Source organism: Manihot esculenta, chromosome 6 (assembly GCF_001659605.2).
Source record: "Manihot esculenta cultivar AM560-2 chromosome 6, M.esculenta_v8, whole genome shotgun sequence".
Classification (NCBI taxonomy): Eukaryota; Viridiplantae; Streptophyta; class Magnoliopsida; order Malpighiales; family Euphorbiaceae; genus Manihot; species Manihot esculenta.
Window position 1 is genome coordinate 24,108,676 of NC_035166.2, and position 18,682 is coordinate 24,127,357.

General features: G+C 32.0%; 2 protein-coding genes across 6 annotated transcripts; both read right to left on the minus strand.

Moving 5' to 3' along the window:
• Positions 1-1,447: 1,447 nt before the first annotated feature.
• Positions 1,448-8,960, minus strand: LOC110617532 (copper methylamine oxidase). 5 transcript variants are annotated; one of them, XM_043957532.1, is made up of 12 exons: positions 8,361-8,960; positions 7,248-7,357; positions 6,792-7,097; positions 6,222-6,334; positions 5,786-6,116; positions 5,478-5,693; positions 5,166-5,402; positions 4,592-4,777; positions 3,946-4,086; positions 2,833-3,101; positions 2,213-2,294; positions 1,448-1,869 (listed from the first exon to the last, which is right to left on the minus strand). In XM_043957532.1, exons 1-12 carry the CDS (start codon positions 8,596-8,598, stop codon positions 1,735-1,737), a joined length of 2,364 nt encoding a protein of 787 aa, XP_043813467.1. In that variant the 5' UTR covers positions 8,599-8,960; the 3' UTR covers positions 1,448-1,734. The 5 variants fall into 5 exon arrangements, 4 of the variants coding, with proteins under 4 accessions (XP_043813467.1, XP_021616076.1, XP_021616079.1 ...); XM_021760384.2 differs by having other exon boundaries at positions 7,248-7,360; XR_002488387.2 differs by lacking the exon at positions 2,833-3,101 and adding an exon at positions 2,052-2,136 and having other exon boundaries at positions 1,728-1,869; positions 7,248-7,360.
• Positions 8,961-16,418: 7,458 nt separating this feature from the next.
• On the minus strand, positions 16,419-17,060 carry LOC110616625 (60S ribosomal protein L27a-3). The gene has a single exon (XM_021759056.2). It carries the CDS (start codon positions 16,986-16,988, stop codon positions 16,548-16,550), a length of 441 nt encoding a protein of 146 aa, XP_021614748.1. The 5' UTR covers positions 16,989-17,060; the 3' UTR covers positions 16,419-16,547.
• Positions 17,061-18,682: the final 1,622 nt, after the last annotated feature.

Genomic DNA, 18,682 nt, shown 5'->3' on the forward strand with positions numbered 1-18,682 from the left:
GAGAAAAAACAACAATATGATAAGCCAAAAGTAGCAGCTCTTTCCATACTTCCTACTTCAGAAAATTTCCTTATTACATTTGCATAACTGAGAGCGACCAAATATCTTGAAACATAAAGTGGGGCAAGCCACACCAAAAGCACCATCTCAATCATAATGCATATTGAGAGAGTAGCAGGAGATAGTTAATTCCACAGAATGCCGGTACATTCGATATGTGGAGGACATTGTCTCCATGCTCCTAAATCATCACAACGTATCATTTTCACTTTTCAGACGGCAGATTTTTTCCGACGCACCAAAGCACTCATCCGCTAACCATTTCCCCATAACCTCATAACCATGACTGGAAGGAAGAGTCCATATAAGGTTGGTGACTTCGCGAAAGTCAGCTATGGAGGTGATGGAGAAGACACGGCGGAACGCCGCTGTGCTTGCAATTACAAACAAGGGTAAGAGCACGGTCGAGGTTCTCGGAGATATCGAGGTGGTGCGGCGGAGACGGCGGTCTTAGATGGCAGGAGTAGTGGAGACGAGGTGGACTGTGGATCGTAGCATCTGGGAGAGGCTGTCCACTCGTCTAGCTAGGTCGGAGCGATCTTGTTTGGACGATTCTGCTGCTTTTGCGATTCGACCACTCGGTTAGCAAATAAAATTAGGATAGTCTGCTCTTGCAGAGTCTTCTCTTCTTCACGGACAGCGGAAGCAGCAGCCGCCTTTTTTTTTTTTTTTAATGTTTCCTTCCTCTAATCAAATACGCGAAAGCACCTCGTATTTTATATTAGATTTGAGCAATCAAAGGTGATGGGATGTGTCCGTGTGCAAGAATGATGAATAGAATAATTTAACGATTGCGAATTTTATTTTATCAATTTTTAAAGATATCTGGGAATGAGAAGAGAAGGGGACGAGATTGACTAGTCTATTATTCAGAGAAGGACCTGGGAAATGGGGCGGAAGAAGAAGGCCAAGTACGAAATCTATTTTAACCAAACTCACAAATATCATTTCTAGCGTAAGCTTAAAGCAGGCGGTACAGTTTAATGGTACAAGTCATCTTTGGCTCCATACCAATTTCAGGATCGAGCTGAATCCGCGCCCTGTTAATAAGGACTTTATTCGTGGTTAAAAAAATAAAAAAGCGAAGGCAAATTCGCCTTTTAATTTCTCAAGTATACTTTTCTACATTCCAGAATTTAAAGCATGCACAAGTCATAAGAAGTTGGAGTCGGGAAAATCGAGTCCCTATTTCGAAAGAGCGAAAAGGGAAAGCTAGTACGGAATCAGTACTCCACCAGTTATATGTTCCGTAATTTTAATATTACATCGAGTAATATTATACCATTATAAAATCATGCGCTCACACCATGTTAAATGCAGAGACAGACCGGGGTCAGATGCTTGCTTTGCATGACCTGTGTCGCAATCTACAAGTCAAGGAAAAGAATACTGACAAATAATTGAATGACACTGATAATTACTAAACATCACACTCAAAACCACAATCTATCACGATGAAGTGAGATGATCACAATCTCCATTTCAAAACTGAATTCACAATATATGTGTATACATGTATATATATAACGTCACTCTATGGGCTCATTGCTTAGTTGCCAATGCTGCGATCGGATGGAGGGATGAGGAAACGCTACTGTATCAAGATGCTTCCTAGCATGGGATCAAATCTAGAGGTTGTACTTGGACTATGACAATAGTAATTTGGAAGCCCATTCAGAGCTTTGCAAGCAACCCACTTTGAAGAGGCTTGGCCACGCCATTGTCTTTGATATCAGTGTCTTTGGTATCCAATTCACATGCATTTGGTGGGACATCCACAGCAGGAGAGCAGTTGAAGAACCCGTGCGGCTGCATTTACAAACCTCATCAAATTCAAATTGATACAAGAATCATCAAGAGTTTGCCCCTATGAATGCCAGAAGTATCGGTGCCACATTGAAGTATTTACTACTTAAATGAACGACATCTGGTTCGAACTATTATCATGCAGCCTAAACAACTTATTCATAAATCAAGTACATTAAAATTACCAAATCAGAGAATTTGGTGCGATTTCAGTTGAGTTCCTCTGATAAACCTACTCAGAGTTTGTCTTTAGTGTTCATTCTAGAAAGTCTTAATGAGCACAAAGTTAAAAGGAGAATCCAAGAACAAATCAACAAAATTCACCACATATTAGCAAAGTAAATACCATAAGCATAAAACCAATGCGCTCTACGGGCATCACTGGCCAGTCTTCCAATCGAGGAACATGAATGATTCCAAAAACATACCTACAACAAATATAATAAAAAACAACTTGTCAGGGAAAAATCCTACTTCAAGCTACCAAAGTTGCATTAAAATGTAAAAGAGGATAATAAAAGAAATTAACACACTGCTCTTTTTTATAGCTACTATCATGTAAAGGTCATATTGCATTGCAACGTTGCAGCAGTTTAAGCAAGTGTCAAAGTTAAAAAAATGCATCATTACAGGATTTAAAGCCCGTGATGGAACATCTCCATGTCCTATAGTACCACAAGCTAGGCATCATAACATGCAGTAGAGGAAAGATCAGAAGCATGAAGCAAAAAGGTATATAATCTGAATAATAATAAATTCAAGGAGCATGTGCCAATAATACCACGAAATATGGCTTGCAATAACTTCCCAACTTTTACAGTGTCAAGCACAGTCAAAATCACAGTGATGTTGAAGCCATATGAGATAAATGCTTCAGATATATGTTTGGATCAAAATACATAAGCATAAAAAATAAGCATATTTTGTGCATGTGCATGGACATGAGAGAGACGGCTAGAAACTAACCAAAGAACTATATCAGTTTCTTCCACAGACCGATTCTGCTTCACCCATGTAGCAAGTCCTTCTCCAACACGTGGATTTTGGTTAGGAAACTCTCCTCCAGGAAACATCTCATGACGTGCATAAGGTGTAACCCAAAGATTATGCTTCAAAAAAGCAGCTCTCCTCAAAACCTTGGCCTTAGGACCAGCTAATGGCAAACAGTTTGAACCAGGTACCAGCTTGTACCCTGCTAACTGTCCCATCCTATTGACAGTTCTAGTATTTCTCACCTAGAAAGTAGACATGAGTTGTTAATTTGCATATTAATAAATTAAGCAAAACTGCAGAAATGACACTAACTACAAATTCCTACTAAATCTGGAGCCCTATATGCCTCGATATCTGAACATGGAATCAAAAACGACTACAGCAATTAAAAGCCCATGTTGTTCTAAGCTGAGGCTAGATCAAGAATGTAGCTAATGCATACAATGTAAAATTCCTTAAACATTATGTGACATTCTCGGACTATAATACTTCAATCTACAAGGATTTTAACCTAGCCTCCAATTTGTGTAGCCCACGCAAAGCCCACTCAACACTCAGACCAAATTAACAATGTCATTCACCTATTTGCATCAGGCAACAGCCACAAGTAAACAATTTATGTGATTCCATCAGTTATCATTTATCACATGCAATATCATCATTAATCAAATGTTCAAAATCTGCTACATAGACTAAACTGAGAAGACCCACAACATTTTGGTGCCATCATACTAGAAATACAAATCAAAGATTTTCAAGATTAGAAGACACAGTCAGTAGAGTAATGATTAGCATTTCAGCAAGAATATAAGCTCATGGATCAATACAAAGAATTGATCAAGAAAAGGAAACAACTATTCAACTGGTATTCCCCAATTAGAACCACAACTAGATGGAATGTTTTCATTCTGATTCATTAAGCATTGTTTTCCACAATGCTTCACAAAAATAAAATCATTCAACACCATCCAAACGAGAAGTATCTTAGTTCCTTGCAACAAAGGATACACAGATCAATAAATCAACACAAAAGCTAATATGTAAGTTAACACAAACAGCTTTATGACCAGGACTAGGAGGCCTTACAATCCAATGGCGAGCTGTTAGAGGATTACAGTCCCGCATTGCTTGCAATTCCGATCTAAGCAGAGTCTCTTCAGCATAAAATGCATTATTGTGGACATTGTTCTCCCCAGGTTTCTCAACCTTAACATCCACCTCAACAACCTATGAAAGTGCAAGAAAATTAATAATATAATATAATATATAGACAACAAAGATGTCGAGAGATATTAGCCATATTCAACCAGCATCTTCCTAAAAATACAGATAATTTTCAGATAACTGTTCAAGGCTAAATATTTAGAAACAAATTAATTGCTTAAACTTAGTTTGCAGCCATCTTTAACAAGACTTATTCATGGGGGTCCAGGCCTCCTGGTGCAGAAGAGAGTAAGAGAAACATGGGTCCTGAAGATCAAAATATCCAGAAATTAGAGCAGATCACCTTTTTAAGGACATAGTGAAAAGAACCAAAAACTTTTTGTTAGTTCCTCAGGAAGCAAAAGACCTGGTCCAATGTCACTCAACTGTGCAGGTACCAGAAAAGTGAGGATTTAATTATCTTAGCCATAAATATTCAGGCTAAAAAACCACTAGATCCTGAACTACCTTCACACTTATGAATTTGCAAGTGAACAAATTTAAATTTTCTAAATTCAATGCAACCTACCTGATTGAGAGCTTCACCAGGTTTGCAATCAACAGCCATGTTCATACGAGCAACAAAGAAATGCTGATGAACTGGTGCATATAGACCTGGAGCAATGATTGTGCCATATTTTCGAGTTTCTCCTGGTTGCACTGCTCCTAAGCTGAGGATTCCTGTAAGTTTAACTTCTGCCTCAATCTTGCCATCCTATAACAATGGCAACAACTTGTATATCATCTTACTATTCAGTGCAAGCATTGTAACCAATCGAATTGCAGCTTCAAACCATGGAGATGTCAACTAAACTAAGCTTAAAGTGTTCAGGAAACATGTGAGACCAGCTCAAACAAAGGAACTTGAAAGATTATTTGTATCACAAGAATCCTTGCTTAAAACTGGCTCTAAACAAATTTCTGTCATTTGAAGTAATGCCTGTGACAAGTTTACATTGTCACTGGAACATGCATTCCTATGTGCACAGTGAGATTCAATATTTCCAACAAAACCCCCAATTCTCATTCACAACTCACAAGTGACAAGCTCCAAACGTTGATACTATGCTAAAAAGTATACAGTGAACAGAAATCCAACTTGCCTGATAGAAGTGCCAGAAGAATCCATACTCATAATTAGCAACTGTACATATAAAAGACACCGTGAGCCGTCTGGACCTTCGTACTTCTGCTAATCCAGTTCTCCAGTCTTGATGCTTCCATAGAATTCCATGATCCTCTTCATGCAAGCATACACAATTTTCAATTGTTTCAACACCTCCTGTGAAATTTGTAAAGTGGGCATCAAAGTATTTGATATAACCCAGACAATCACATCCCTGCAATGGTAGTTTTAATTACGATCCAGTAATAAAGAATAATCTGCTGCACACTGATTGAAGTTGTCTGCTGACCTTTTTAAGAGAATGTGCATTTTTACCAAGGCCATCTTCCCCAGCATCAAAAGCATTTTTCCGATAGTGAGGATCATTTGGATCTCCATAAGGCACAACCATTTCTACGAAGCTTAACCTGTGGGCAACAGGTCTCCGCCCCCCGCTACCATCAACATATGCAACAGAATGTATAACCAAACCCTCTCTGGGATTGAATCCAATACGAAAATTCCACTGCCAACCAGAAACAATAGAATGAGACTCTTCAGTATAACCTTCTAAACTTAATAAAACATGTTACTAAACCAAATGAAGAAAACATGTACCTTTTGCCATTCAACAAAGTAGCCATTGATACGAAAGCTTGGACCTTCAGGCTGAACAATTTGTAAAGGTTTCACATCACTTCGGTCAACACCACCCCTTGTCTCACCAGGAGTATAATTCCTTAATGGATCAGCTGGAGGTAAAGGCACAAGTTTATGATCTTCAAACTCAATCACTTTCATGTTCTGCATGTCAACAAGCACATAAATGCCCTCAACTGGGCGTGCATAACCATTTTCCATTGGGCAGTCACTCTCAGTTCTGCAGAATATAAGAGGTTTAGCAAGTCTTTTGCTTGGAGCATCAGCCTCACTGTGATAACCAACACACCTGCATCAAAAATAATTCAATATGGACATCAAGATAACAAATAAAAGCACTGGATTGATGATTTTTCCTGCACAAGTGTACAGAAACCAATCTTATCTAACTTACCATGCATCAACCATCACAAGTTCCATATCTTCAATACCTCTTTTCTTCATTGCCTCTCTAAATGGAGGGAAGTCTTTTACAACAGCTTCACATTCAGCGTATTCAACGGCATCCTGAACTTAAGCAAGAAAGGAATTAGAACAAAACAACAAAAGAACTGTGTGAGTATAAATAATCTAATAAACAGTCGTTTCAATACATCAGTTGCCCAGATTTGTATAAGATATTTATTTGCAGAAGCAGAACCTAGCTGAGCATCATTGACGGTCGCTATATCAGATTAGGCCTGTAAACTACAAATTCAAACAAGCATCTTTTCCATGACACAAGTTCAAGACAGGAATAATATTTTGCACATAAATTGTTATCCAAGTTACCAAGACATTGGATTAGTTGAGAAAGTAGCAAACTTCACTTCTTTCAATTAGCAACATCATGTTCGAGTAAAACATCATAAATCTTCCAATTGTAATTGCATAGCATCATAAAATGCTTTCAATTATAAACTGAGGATGCGAGAAATGAAAGTGGATAAAACCAACAAGAAATGAATAGGGATTAGAGGAAAACCATGGGAGGCTGTACATCTGGAACAACTTGTGATGAAATTACTTTTCCCCTATGATGTCCACCTCGAGTTACTGCATGTACTTCCGATAGCTCCACAATCCATTTACTTGTCTCATTTGACCTTTTGTTGTAAACAACTATTCTAGCTCTCCTTGGAGGCAGCTTGGTAGGAATTACAGGTCCACCTTTTGTTCTATGAAGCAATGATGGTTGGAAAGGGGGGAAGAAATATGCATCTGCCAGCGCAACAACATGTTTATCTGGTTCCAAAAGAACCACTTCAATGAACCGCATGCCATCTCTGACCTGACAGGCAAAATGTTAATTAGTCCACTTCATTGTTTGTGAGTATAAAAATAATGAATAAATAAATAACATAAACAAGAGCTCCAATAACCAGTAGTCCTTAAACGAGAATTATAAGAAAGAAAAATGGGTCATAGTATAGTTGAAAACCTCAGGAGTGGCTCCAGCAGCCCTGACAGTTGCCACTGCCACAGAGATTTCAGCAGCAGATAAAGGATCCAAAGGATGCCTTGTTTGAGCCCTCAACATCACTGGGATGCCCGCTGAATAACACACAAAAAATTAAAGGATCAACCAAGTGAAGATGAAAGGAATTGCAACATTAGTTCTTCAAGACCGACTGAGGAAAGAATTCTCAAAATATCATTGAGAAATTATCAGAAAGATCCATGAGGATGGATATATTCTCATCGTACATGAACAGTAAGGTTATTTTGGTTGACATCACATTCATGTTATAAAGCTGCTAGGATTTTCTTTTCCTTAACAAAAAAGAAGATTATAAAGCTGAAGGATCAATAGATGAAGAGAAATGGAAGGCATTGCAACATTAATTTTTCTAGAATGGCCAAGGAAATAATTTTTATCGTATAATTGCCAAATTTTAAGGAAAGCTCTGTGAGGATGGATATATCGTCATGTCACATCCAAATAAATTGAACAGTAATGTTACTTTGGTTGACATCGAATTCATATTATAGAGCTGGAATTTTCTTTTCTTTTCTTTTCTTTTAAAATGAGATTATATGGAAATGGAAATCAGGAGAGGTCAATGACAGGAAGAAATAGGAATCTTCAACATCAAATGACACAGTACCTGGCTATTGTTGAGGTTCATTTCAGATCACTGACCGTTGTACAATACATATAAACAAATTCAAGCAAGAATGAAGAATAGCAAACTTCAATAAACAAACACTTGATCTACTAAGAAACCAAAATTTACTGTTTATCCCAAGAAAAAAATCTATCTCAGACAACTGTAAAACTGCAGGAATCTTCTTATTTTTATAATAAAGCATGCCCCAGCACTAGCTTTATAATCTCTATCAACAAGAAACTTCACAAAATCAATCCAAGGATTAGGTTTAATTTACAATATTTTAACTGATCTCTTAATATCTTTACTGATCATCCTCGATGGACCGATGGCATGGATACTTTCAAGTTCCCGCTTAGTAAGTCATGTGACAACTAAAACGAGCCGCGAAATCGACTTATATGCATGTATTAATATAAGAACACAAATCATCAAATGAAAACCTTTGGCAGTGGCGTTTGTGGAAGGTTCGGGAAGCGAATCGGCAGGGCGAATCAAGGACGCGATGGCAGCCTTCTCGCCTAACTGATCCTCGAGGCGGCGATCACTCCAATCTTGCACCGCATTCGGCACCACGGAAGAAGGAGCTGTAGCAGCCTCGAGACGAACGGAAGCAGAGTCACTTGGAGAGGCGCAACACGAAGAAGGAGGAGGCGTCGTCTTTTGCGTAGTTGAGGCCATTGCAGAGGGTTCGCTAGCTCGCCAATTCCACCAAGGTAAGTCTCTATACAGTCTACTGACATACAGCAATTCTCTTCTTTAACTCTCTCTCTCTCTCTCTCTCTCTCTCTCTCTCTCTCTCTACTATAGTAAACCACTCTGTTCCGCTCAAAATAGCTCTTTAAAAGGAAGCTTGACGAAACAAAATCTTTCTTTTCTTTTCTTTCTGTGCGTTTTTCGTGTATAAACTAGGGTTTACACGGAGAAAAACGAGTGAATGTTCATGAAAATAAAGAAGAAAAAGGAAATGTGACACAGAGCGATTTGGAGGCAAGGGGAGAGAAGATGGGGAGAGGGCAGAGAGCTATGGTTGAGAGTGAGAATGATCAGCGTAGGAGGTTTATATATAAGGAGGGCTTACCACGTGCATAGGTCCTACTCGACGCTTTTCTTTTCTTTTTTTTTTTAGGTCCTTTTAATTTCTCGTTTTATTTCACTGCAGGGTGAAAAATTGAAGAGGATAAGACATAAATTGCCAAGTTTTTTTTTTTTTTTTTTTTTGCCCCTTTATTATAAGATTCAGGGGGCTTATCGGTGGGACCTCAACTCCAAAGACGATAAGTAGCGGAGCGTGCTGTAGGGGGTGATAAGCCGGATCTGCTTGTGCCTGATTGACATATCTTAGGGTCCAAAAACAATTTTTGATATTAGCATGATAAGGCCAAGCAATCTTTTCATATTTTTCTATAAGGACTTGTATTTCTACATACTTCACATATTCCCCAATTTCTACTCTCTTTTCACATGCTTTTTGGTCATTTGTGATTTACTGCATTCTTTTATTTATTGTATTGATTTTGGGATTATATTTAATTGCGATCTTTTTTATTGATTTCTATATTTGGGATTACTACAAATTTTTAAATACTGTTAAATGATAATAACGGAAAACTGATCTAGAAAAATGATTTTTATTAAAATCATTAAGAGTGGTAATTATAAAAGCATATTAGCATATTAAGCAATTAAATTTTACTTTCATGTTTTATTGATTTTTCATAACCTTCTTTTTCGGAATCCAGCGTTTATTTCATTGTTATATTGTTTTGTCGCCAATATTTTACTTTTTTCTTTAGAAAGAAAAACCATAGCTTAATTGGTATTAGAAATAACTGCATTTTTTTTAACATAGGAACAGTATTACATATATCTTCTATTAATATATTTGCAGTTACTGCAAATTGGTTGGATCAAGAATCAATTGATGTGTAACAGGGGAGATGACAGCTTTTCTCTTCTTATGAGAGACGATTATCTCTTCGTTATTCTTGTTTTTTTCAGGGCTCATATTTTTGGATTTTAGAATATGCTATCTCAATTTCTAAATTAGTAAAATTTTTAAGTGGATCTGATTCAATAAAAATTTTAAAAATATTATAATAAATTTTATTTAGTTTTTTTAAAGAAATCCACTAATTTATAATTTATAAATATTTTAATTTATAGTGAACCCAATTCACATAAATATTTCATTTTTAAATTATATTATTATAATAATATTATTAAATTTTATATTAAAATAATTGAATAAAAATAATTTGGTGAATTAGTATTTATTACTTTTAATTAGCTTACTTAAGATACTCTCTTCGTCTTATTCATTTTATTTTTTTTTACACATATTAAGAAATATATTTTTTTATTAATTTTATAATTATACTCATTTTAAATATATTAAATTTTATTAATTATTAAAAAAAACTTTTAAAAAAATTTTAAAAATAAAATAAAATAAAATAGAATTATAACATTTAATTTATAGGTTAATATAATTTAAAAAAATAAATAATAATTTTAAAATATAAAAAAATATTTAATAATAAAAAATAAACATATAAATCTTATTGACAGAGAGTATTATATAGTTCAGACCACGTTCATACTCCAAAATCATTAAATAATATTTCCTATACTATAAAAAAACTACTCAAAAATTAATTATGGGCAATATTTTGTTATACACGCTGATTTTAAAAAATATAAAATTATATCAGAACCTCAGGGATTCATTTTCCACTGTATTATTTACCCTTTCATCCTCTTTCTCACGATATCTGCCTTGTGCTGGGAATTTAACTGGACATAACAACAACCGCAGATTTGGTTGGATGTCACAATCAAAGCATATTTAAGCTATTTTCTTTCTATTATGGTGCGTTTAATTCATGACATGCACCTTCCCGAAAACCATATTTAACGATCAAAGCATATTTAAAGCCTGGGGGGGAAAATTAAAGCATACACAAAGCTATTATTTCGTTGCCTCTTTTGCTACCTCCTTCCCGATAACATATCATGACTCGGCTTCACTTTTTTTTTTTTAATACTTTTATTCTGCAGCGATAAGCGTTAAGCGCGTTGTTAATTATGTTCTTCAAAATGAAATTTTAGATTTTGTCTTTAAATTTTAATAACAGTATTAGTATAAGTGACTGTCACAACTTATAAATATTATTTCTGTTTATTTTATAATTTTTATTTATTTTATTCTTTTATATGTAAAAAAAAAATTTATTACTTTTTAAATATATTTATTTAAAAAATAAACTTTGTTAAATACTAAAATATATTTTAAATATTTATTTAAAAAATAATAATTAATGAAAAGTTGTATTGAAAATAAAATAGAATTAAATAAGATTATATACTCAATTTATATATTAATTGTAATGTGAATAAAAATATAGAGAATAATTTTAAAATAATAATAAAAAAATATAGATAAAAATTATTAAATGAATTTTTTTAAATATAAATATATGGAAGAATATTTTATGAAAAAATAATTTATTTCAATAATTTAATAATTATCTTAAAATATTAAAAATAAAATATATATATATATTTTTTAAATGTAAATTAAAGGAGTATAACTAGAAATCTCTTACATTTATTTAGATGTATTTATTATCAAATTAAATCTGTGAATATAAAAAATATATATATATATTATTATTAATTAGAGAATTAATACCAATAATTTAACTAGAGAATTATAATTTATAATCTTGCAAGTTTACCCTTCTTTTATTAATTCTCATATAGTTGCATTTTTCATGGCCAAAACGCAAGTAAAATGTATATAAAGAAGATTTATAAACGTAATCTAGAATAGAGAGGATTTAAAAAGGTAATCTAGAAATACAAACCCTTATTAAATCACAATTGAAGAAATGGAATAAAAATTAAAGTAAACCCTATACATGAATCAAACCAAATTTTATTAAAAAAATGATGTAATAACATCAAATTCTAAAAATTATTAAAAAACATATGCATCAATAAATTTTATTTTTCAATTTCAAAATATATTTTCTAACATACAAGTCAAATTATCAACGAAAAATACATACCATCAAAAGACAACTATCTCTTGATAAAAGCAAAGCAAATCCTTAACATTATAAGTAGATCACAACATGTCTCTTTCAACAATAAAGTATGATGATGCACTAAAAACTACATTAAAAATTAAGAGTACCACACTATTGGAATAGGAGAAAAATTATCGTAAAAAATAAATTAAAACAAACGAAAAAATTACTCTTATTTAAAAGATAATATAGGACCACCACAACCTTAAAAAAGCCTAAAAAATGTTAAAAGAAGACAACAAATACAAAAACGATTAATATAAATATTAATTACCGTCCTTTAACAACATGATATATTTTATTCATTATCATCTGTTTTCCTTTCTCCCTTCCTTTTTCTATATTTCACTTGTAAATTTCTTGCTGCAATGTGATTTTCACTTGTAGTTTAATACAATTGTAGGACCATTTTGTTATTAAACAAAACATTCTGTGCAAATTGGATTAAATACGAAAAAAAACTAGAAATGGACATGTAAAAAAATACAAAAGACATTGAATATAAAATAAATAAAGAGGGAGTTGGAAAGGCGCCTAATATAAAGTGATTATCACAAAAGACATCCATTAGCTATGAACTTATCAAAGTTGAAAAGACATTATAGGAATTGAAAATGAATGAGAATGTCAAATACGATAGTTAATTATTTGTAATAACAGAACTATCAAAGTTAAATTACATGGAAAGCCATCCTTCATACTCGGTGGGTGGTGGTGGAATCTGATGCTAGTGGCCTTACCACTTGATAATGATGCTTACTTTTTTAATTAAGGCTGACTCAGCCATTCCTACCGACCTCCACTACCCTCTGTATTAACTATTTAAATTTTGTTTACGAAAATATTATTTTTATTTTTTTAAAAAAATAAAATATTCATCATTCAAAAGAAATTAAATATTCTTAAAAATTACTTAATATAATTTTTTTTATCAAGTAAAAAATTAAATAACTTTTAAAAAAAATTATTTTTATATTTATAAATTTAATTTAATGGTAAATATATCTGATTAATGTGATGATAAATGCATTTAAATAAATTTAAGAAATCTCATATTCTAATCTTTGATTTTCGATCTCATATTCTTGTCTTTCTATCAATTTTTAATTATATTCTCCCTCAATTTAATATTATGGTGTCAATATAGACCGAAATTTCATTATGTTCCAACTCTGACCGGTAATAGATATTCAGACTCTGCAATATTTGATAGATCATAATTTTATATATTCCATTTATTATAAAAATTTTCAAGAAATTCATTAAAAGAATATTTTCAATAAAAATTATTTATTCGCGAGCATTCAAGGGTTTGAATTCCTCTCTCCTTTTCTCAATGAATAGATTTATGTCTATATTGATTTTGATTGGCCCAGTATCATAAATATAAATGGCTCAACTAGGTAGAATAGCCGAACCAGGAAAAAAAAAGGATTAGAAAAGGAAAATAACTACTTTTAAAATGAGAAATTCATCATTCAAAGACAATTGTAATTAGCGGATGGGATGGGCCAATTGTATTCAGCACTCACTACAATGGAATACCAATCTATCACTTCATTAATACTTTAAATTAACAGTGGTACAGCCAGAGCCAGGGAATAATGTTACATCATGGAATGTTTACTTGGGAGAAATATTTTAATCTTTTCTTCGATTTTCCCCAAAATACGCAGTGGGAATTCATTATTGAATTATTTCCACCGTCAGAAGATGGCTGTATGTATGTTTCTTATTTTTCTCTCATTAAGGTAGTTGGTAAAGGAATGAATGAATGAAAAATTGAAGCCACTGATAATTTTAGTTGGATTTTCTTTATGAATGGCAAAAGGAACAAGGACAAGAAGACTGATTAGCTTAGGATGCGTAAGTGTAACACTATTTAGGAGAATCATTAAATTTCTCCCGGCTCATGTACACACTGTATTATTGTCATTATTTATAAAGAAATGGTTTTGGTTTCATAGCAAGAAGATGCCAGCCCAGGAGTACAAATTCTTACTACGTCCGAAAGCCCCAAATAACACATGGGAACCCTACAAAGTAAATCCAACCCATTGACAACTGTAGAACTGATAACCAAACAAATCCAACAAGAACAGAACATTGAAATAATTTTTTTTTGGAAAAGTTTTCTTAAAGAATAGAAAATATAAGTAAATTTTTAAAGAAAATTTCCTTAAACAACAGAAATTTTGTATTGTCCTAGTTTTTAGTAACTAACCTAAATAAAACTTGTTAAGCACTTTTCTTATTAAGTTCAATAATTCACCGATTTGCCTTTTAATTTATTAAATTAAAATTAAAAAATTATATTTTAACTTATAAATTTTAATATAATTAATAAATCAGTTTCTCTATTTTTAAAATTAAATACTTAAATTTATGAATTTTAAATTTATCTAACTCAAACTTCTTCCGTCCATAAATATGTGAATTTTCCGTTAATGAAATGTGCAAAAATACTCGCTCCATTTTCTTTTTTTTTTTTTCTTTAATTATGACCAAGCAAAATTCAATATTCTTATCAAATTCTAATAATAAACCGTTTTATTCATTTTCAATTTGAAATAAAGACTATAAAATGGAGATAGACAGCAATGACTCGCAACAAAAATGAAGCAGATGGGTTTACAATTTTTTGTTTGGGTATTGAAACAAAAGACCCAAAATTTCAAGCTGAATCAAAGTCCATCACCACTTCTATCTCTTAGATCCACGGAACCCATCTTCCTCTTCACCAACATCTCTACAACAAAGCAGCAGTAAGAACCAGCTCACACACGGCTGATTTTCGCAACATTTAATTAGTTCTACAATTGTAAAATATAAAAATCTAAAACTCATTCTTATTTACTAAAATTTTGCAGAATAGAAATACTTATAATTTGAGGGATAAATAAATTAAACAATAAGAGCGGTAAAGAAAATGACAATTTTGGTTCCACAATAATACCTATGTTCCTCAACTGCTCATCCTACACCCACTCTCTGTCCTAATTAGTATGACAAAGCCTCACTGCCCTTAACCTTCTTGATGATACTGCACGCTTCATCTTCACATATTCTGAAATAAAAAGTCAACATTTTCAAGTTTCAATCCATACAGAGCTAGTCTTTATCATATTAACAAATCCAAATTCTTCAGGGTGCATGTGATTTGATTATGGAGGATGTTCAGAGTGCACGTGCTTTGATCATGGAGGATGTTAGCAATATCACAGTCCTTAAACTCGAAGCTCCAAGTTGCGAAAGATTTTAACAGCTTTGAATTGCAAATTCCCAACAATATTGAAACCATAACAAATACTTTGACCTATGGAAATATAACCCCATTGAAACTACAACAATTACTTTGACCCATGAAACTTATCATGGCATTTTTTTTGGCTGACTTGTCATATGATTTGCGACGAGAGGTCAATGATGAAGAGAATGGAGTTAGGGAAGGATTTGTGTGCAAAAATTTTTAGAAAAATTAGTTGTTAGATGGGTTGAGAGCTGTTGAAGAAGATAATAAGGGCTCTCTTAATTAGAAGCATTATTACATGAGAGGGTGAGAGTAGGGATATTATTGATATTAAAATATATTTTCTCTCCCATTACTCTATTTAAACACTTTCATTAACAAATTTTATTAATGGAAGTGTCTCTAAATTAGAACGGATTTTAAAATTTAGAGACTAGATATAATTTACCCTTAAAAATAATATTATAAACATTCTTGTCTTTTACACCTTGACTATTGCAAACTTGGTGGCATAGTAGCTTACACACCTTCTCCCTACTTAAAGATCTAGAATAGAAAATACACATCACCCTTTGATGGAGAGGGACTAAACCAAAACGAATCAACCTACCACAAATCTTACTATCCAAAAACTAACCTTTTTCAAATGGAAGGAAGAATTTTGATTCAATTCAATTGTTTTTTTCTATCAATTAGAATTCAATTATTTTTAATTAATCTTGAGTTCTTTAATTTTGTAATAATTCATTTAAATTCTTTGAAAAATAAATTATGAAAAACAAAGGGTACTAAAACTCTAGCAATATACAGGTTTCTCCGTCCAGTTTGCTAATGGACAATTGGAGCAACACCCAACAAAAATACAATAAGAGCACATGTCATTGGAAGGCAAATTTCCCAAGATGAATTTTTATAACAAGCAGCAACATTCAGCGATCTGTAATGCAGAGAGCCGAAAATGGCTCCCATATTTATCATCCGCTAGGGGATCAAACACAAACCTCATGCTATGATCTAATAAAAGAGCCATACTTCAGCTTAAACTTCAGACAAATGTAACAAGGAAAAATAGCACATTTCAATGGAAAGCACAAACATCAAACACATCACCAGAATGGCTCAATCAATAAGAACCAAAAGCGTAAAAGTCATAGATCTAAGCTCTGGGAAAGTGATTCATATCCATTTAAACCAAAAAGTATCATCATCAACCATAAAAAGTACCCATTAACATCAAACTGTAAACACTTGAAAAATAATATCTAAAGTGATCAGAATAGAACAGCTTAAGCAGTAAGAACAACAGCCCCACCATTCTCCTTTATCTTTTTCTCGGCAATCTTGGAAACCAGCTTCGCTTTCACGACAATCGGCTTATTCTCTGGCAGGGCGCCCTTCCCCAATACCTTGAAGTAGCCATGCTGAGTGACATCGATTATGGGCACATTGTCCTTGCTCGCCTTATCCTTCACTTCCTGGGGGATCAACGACCAGAGCTTGTCGATGTTGACGATGGGGCAGTAGAACTTGTTACGCAACTTGTGGAAATATCGCATACCGACTTTTCCAAAATACCCAGGATGGTACTTGTCAAAAAGGATCCGGTGGTGGTGCATGCCACCGGCGTTACCGCGACCTCCTGGATGCTTCCGATGCTTGCCAATACGCCCATGGCCAGCGCTCACGTGGCCGCGCTTCTTCCGGTTCTTCTTGAATCTAGTGGTCATTTTGGCCCTCTTAGCTTAAAGACGGATATTTGGGGGGCTGTGAGAGAAATGGATGAGCTGCTAAGAGAAAGGAGTTAGGGTTTTGAAAATTTATATAGAGAGAACTGGTATCATTATGCTTTTACTATTTTGCCCTGATTGGATCCAAAGTCAAAACAATGTAAAGAAACGGTGACGTGTTGAATTAGCATGTAACTAATTACATTTATAAAATTATATACAAAAGCTAAGGATATTAAACCATTATAATAGTTGAATTAGCAAAAATTACATAAAACTTATATCAATGTATATCTTATTTTTAATAAAGTTGAAGAAAGAAAAATGGCATATATATATGTGAAAAAAAATATATATAGTCATAATATTTAAGTGTAATTGTATTTAAATAATTTAAAAATTTTAAAAATATATGTAAATGATAGATACGACAGAAATTTACACATGCATAAAATAATATAATTTACATAAAATTATGTGATATATGTTGTGGAATATAAAATCATATTAAAAAGTACATGAATTACTATATTTCTTTTAATTAAATATGAAACATATGTTAGCAAGGAAAGAATAATAAAAATGTAGGAATATCATGCGGTATAAACTCTGGAACCCTGCTATATTGACTTTTGAATCCTACAGTTTCGATACTTGATATCCTACGGTTATATTTTTTTTACTGATTTTAAGATTCTACTAGATTTTATAAGAGTAAAAGCTAAAAGATTTATAATAAGGGAGAATAATAGAATTGTTATAAAAAAATAAAAATTATTAAAGAGACGCATATTTAAAGAAATTGATATATTATGTAAGGAATTTTTTGGTAATATATAGAATAAAATTTATTTATTAAATTAATAGAAATATTTTTGATATTATTGATTTTTCATTTAAATAGTTAGAAAACAAATATAAACTTAAAATAAATGTTTTATATAGATTGTTGTTTTAAAAGAATACGAAAAATTTAAAGAAATTAAAAAAGAAAAAAAAAGAAAATTATTTGATTGTAATTTATTGTATAATATAAAAAATAAATATTTTATGCATTGAAAATTATAGCAAAGTATAAAATAAATAATATTTCCCTTAGGCCATCTCCAACCCTATGAACCATTTTTTATACTATTTTGATGCTTTACATTAAAACAGTACAATATTCTCTCCAACTTTGTGCACCAATTTTAACACTAAAAAGAATATTTTATTTATATTCTTATCTCTCTTTAATATTATATTATTTATTTTATTTTAATTTTATTTATATATTTTATTCAAAAAATTCATATAATTTTATATATTCACTCTAAATATTTATATATTTTATATTTCCATTCAATATTCAAATATTTAATTATTTTATAAATAAACAAAAAAACATATTAATTATAAAAATGTATTAATTAAATAATAATTATAAAAAAATTACTTAAACATTAATTATAAACATACATTAATTAAATATTAATTAGCAAATTAAAAATAAAATAAACTCATACATATTATAAACATACATTCTATATAATATATTATAAATAAATTAATTTATTATAAATATTATTTATAATTATGAATATATTAATTTAAATTAAATTTTAATAATTATAAAAATATAAAATAAATTAAAAATATAATAAATTATGAGAGTGAAAAAAAATTAAACTTAATTAAAAATATATATAAATTTT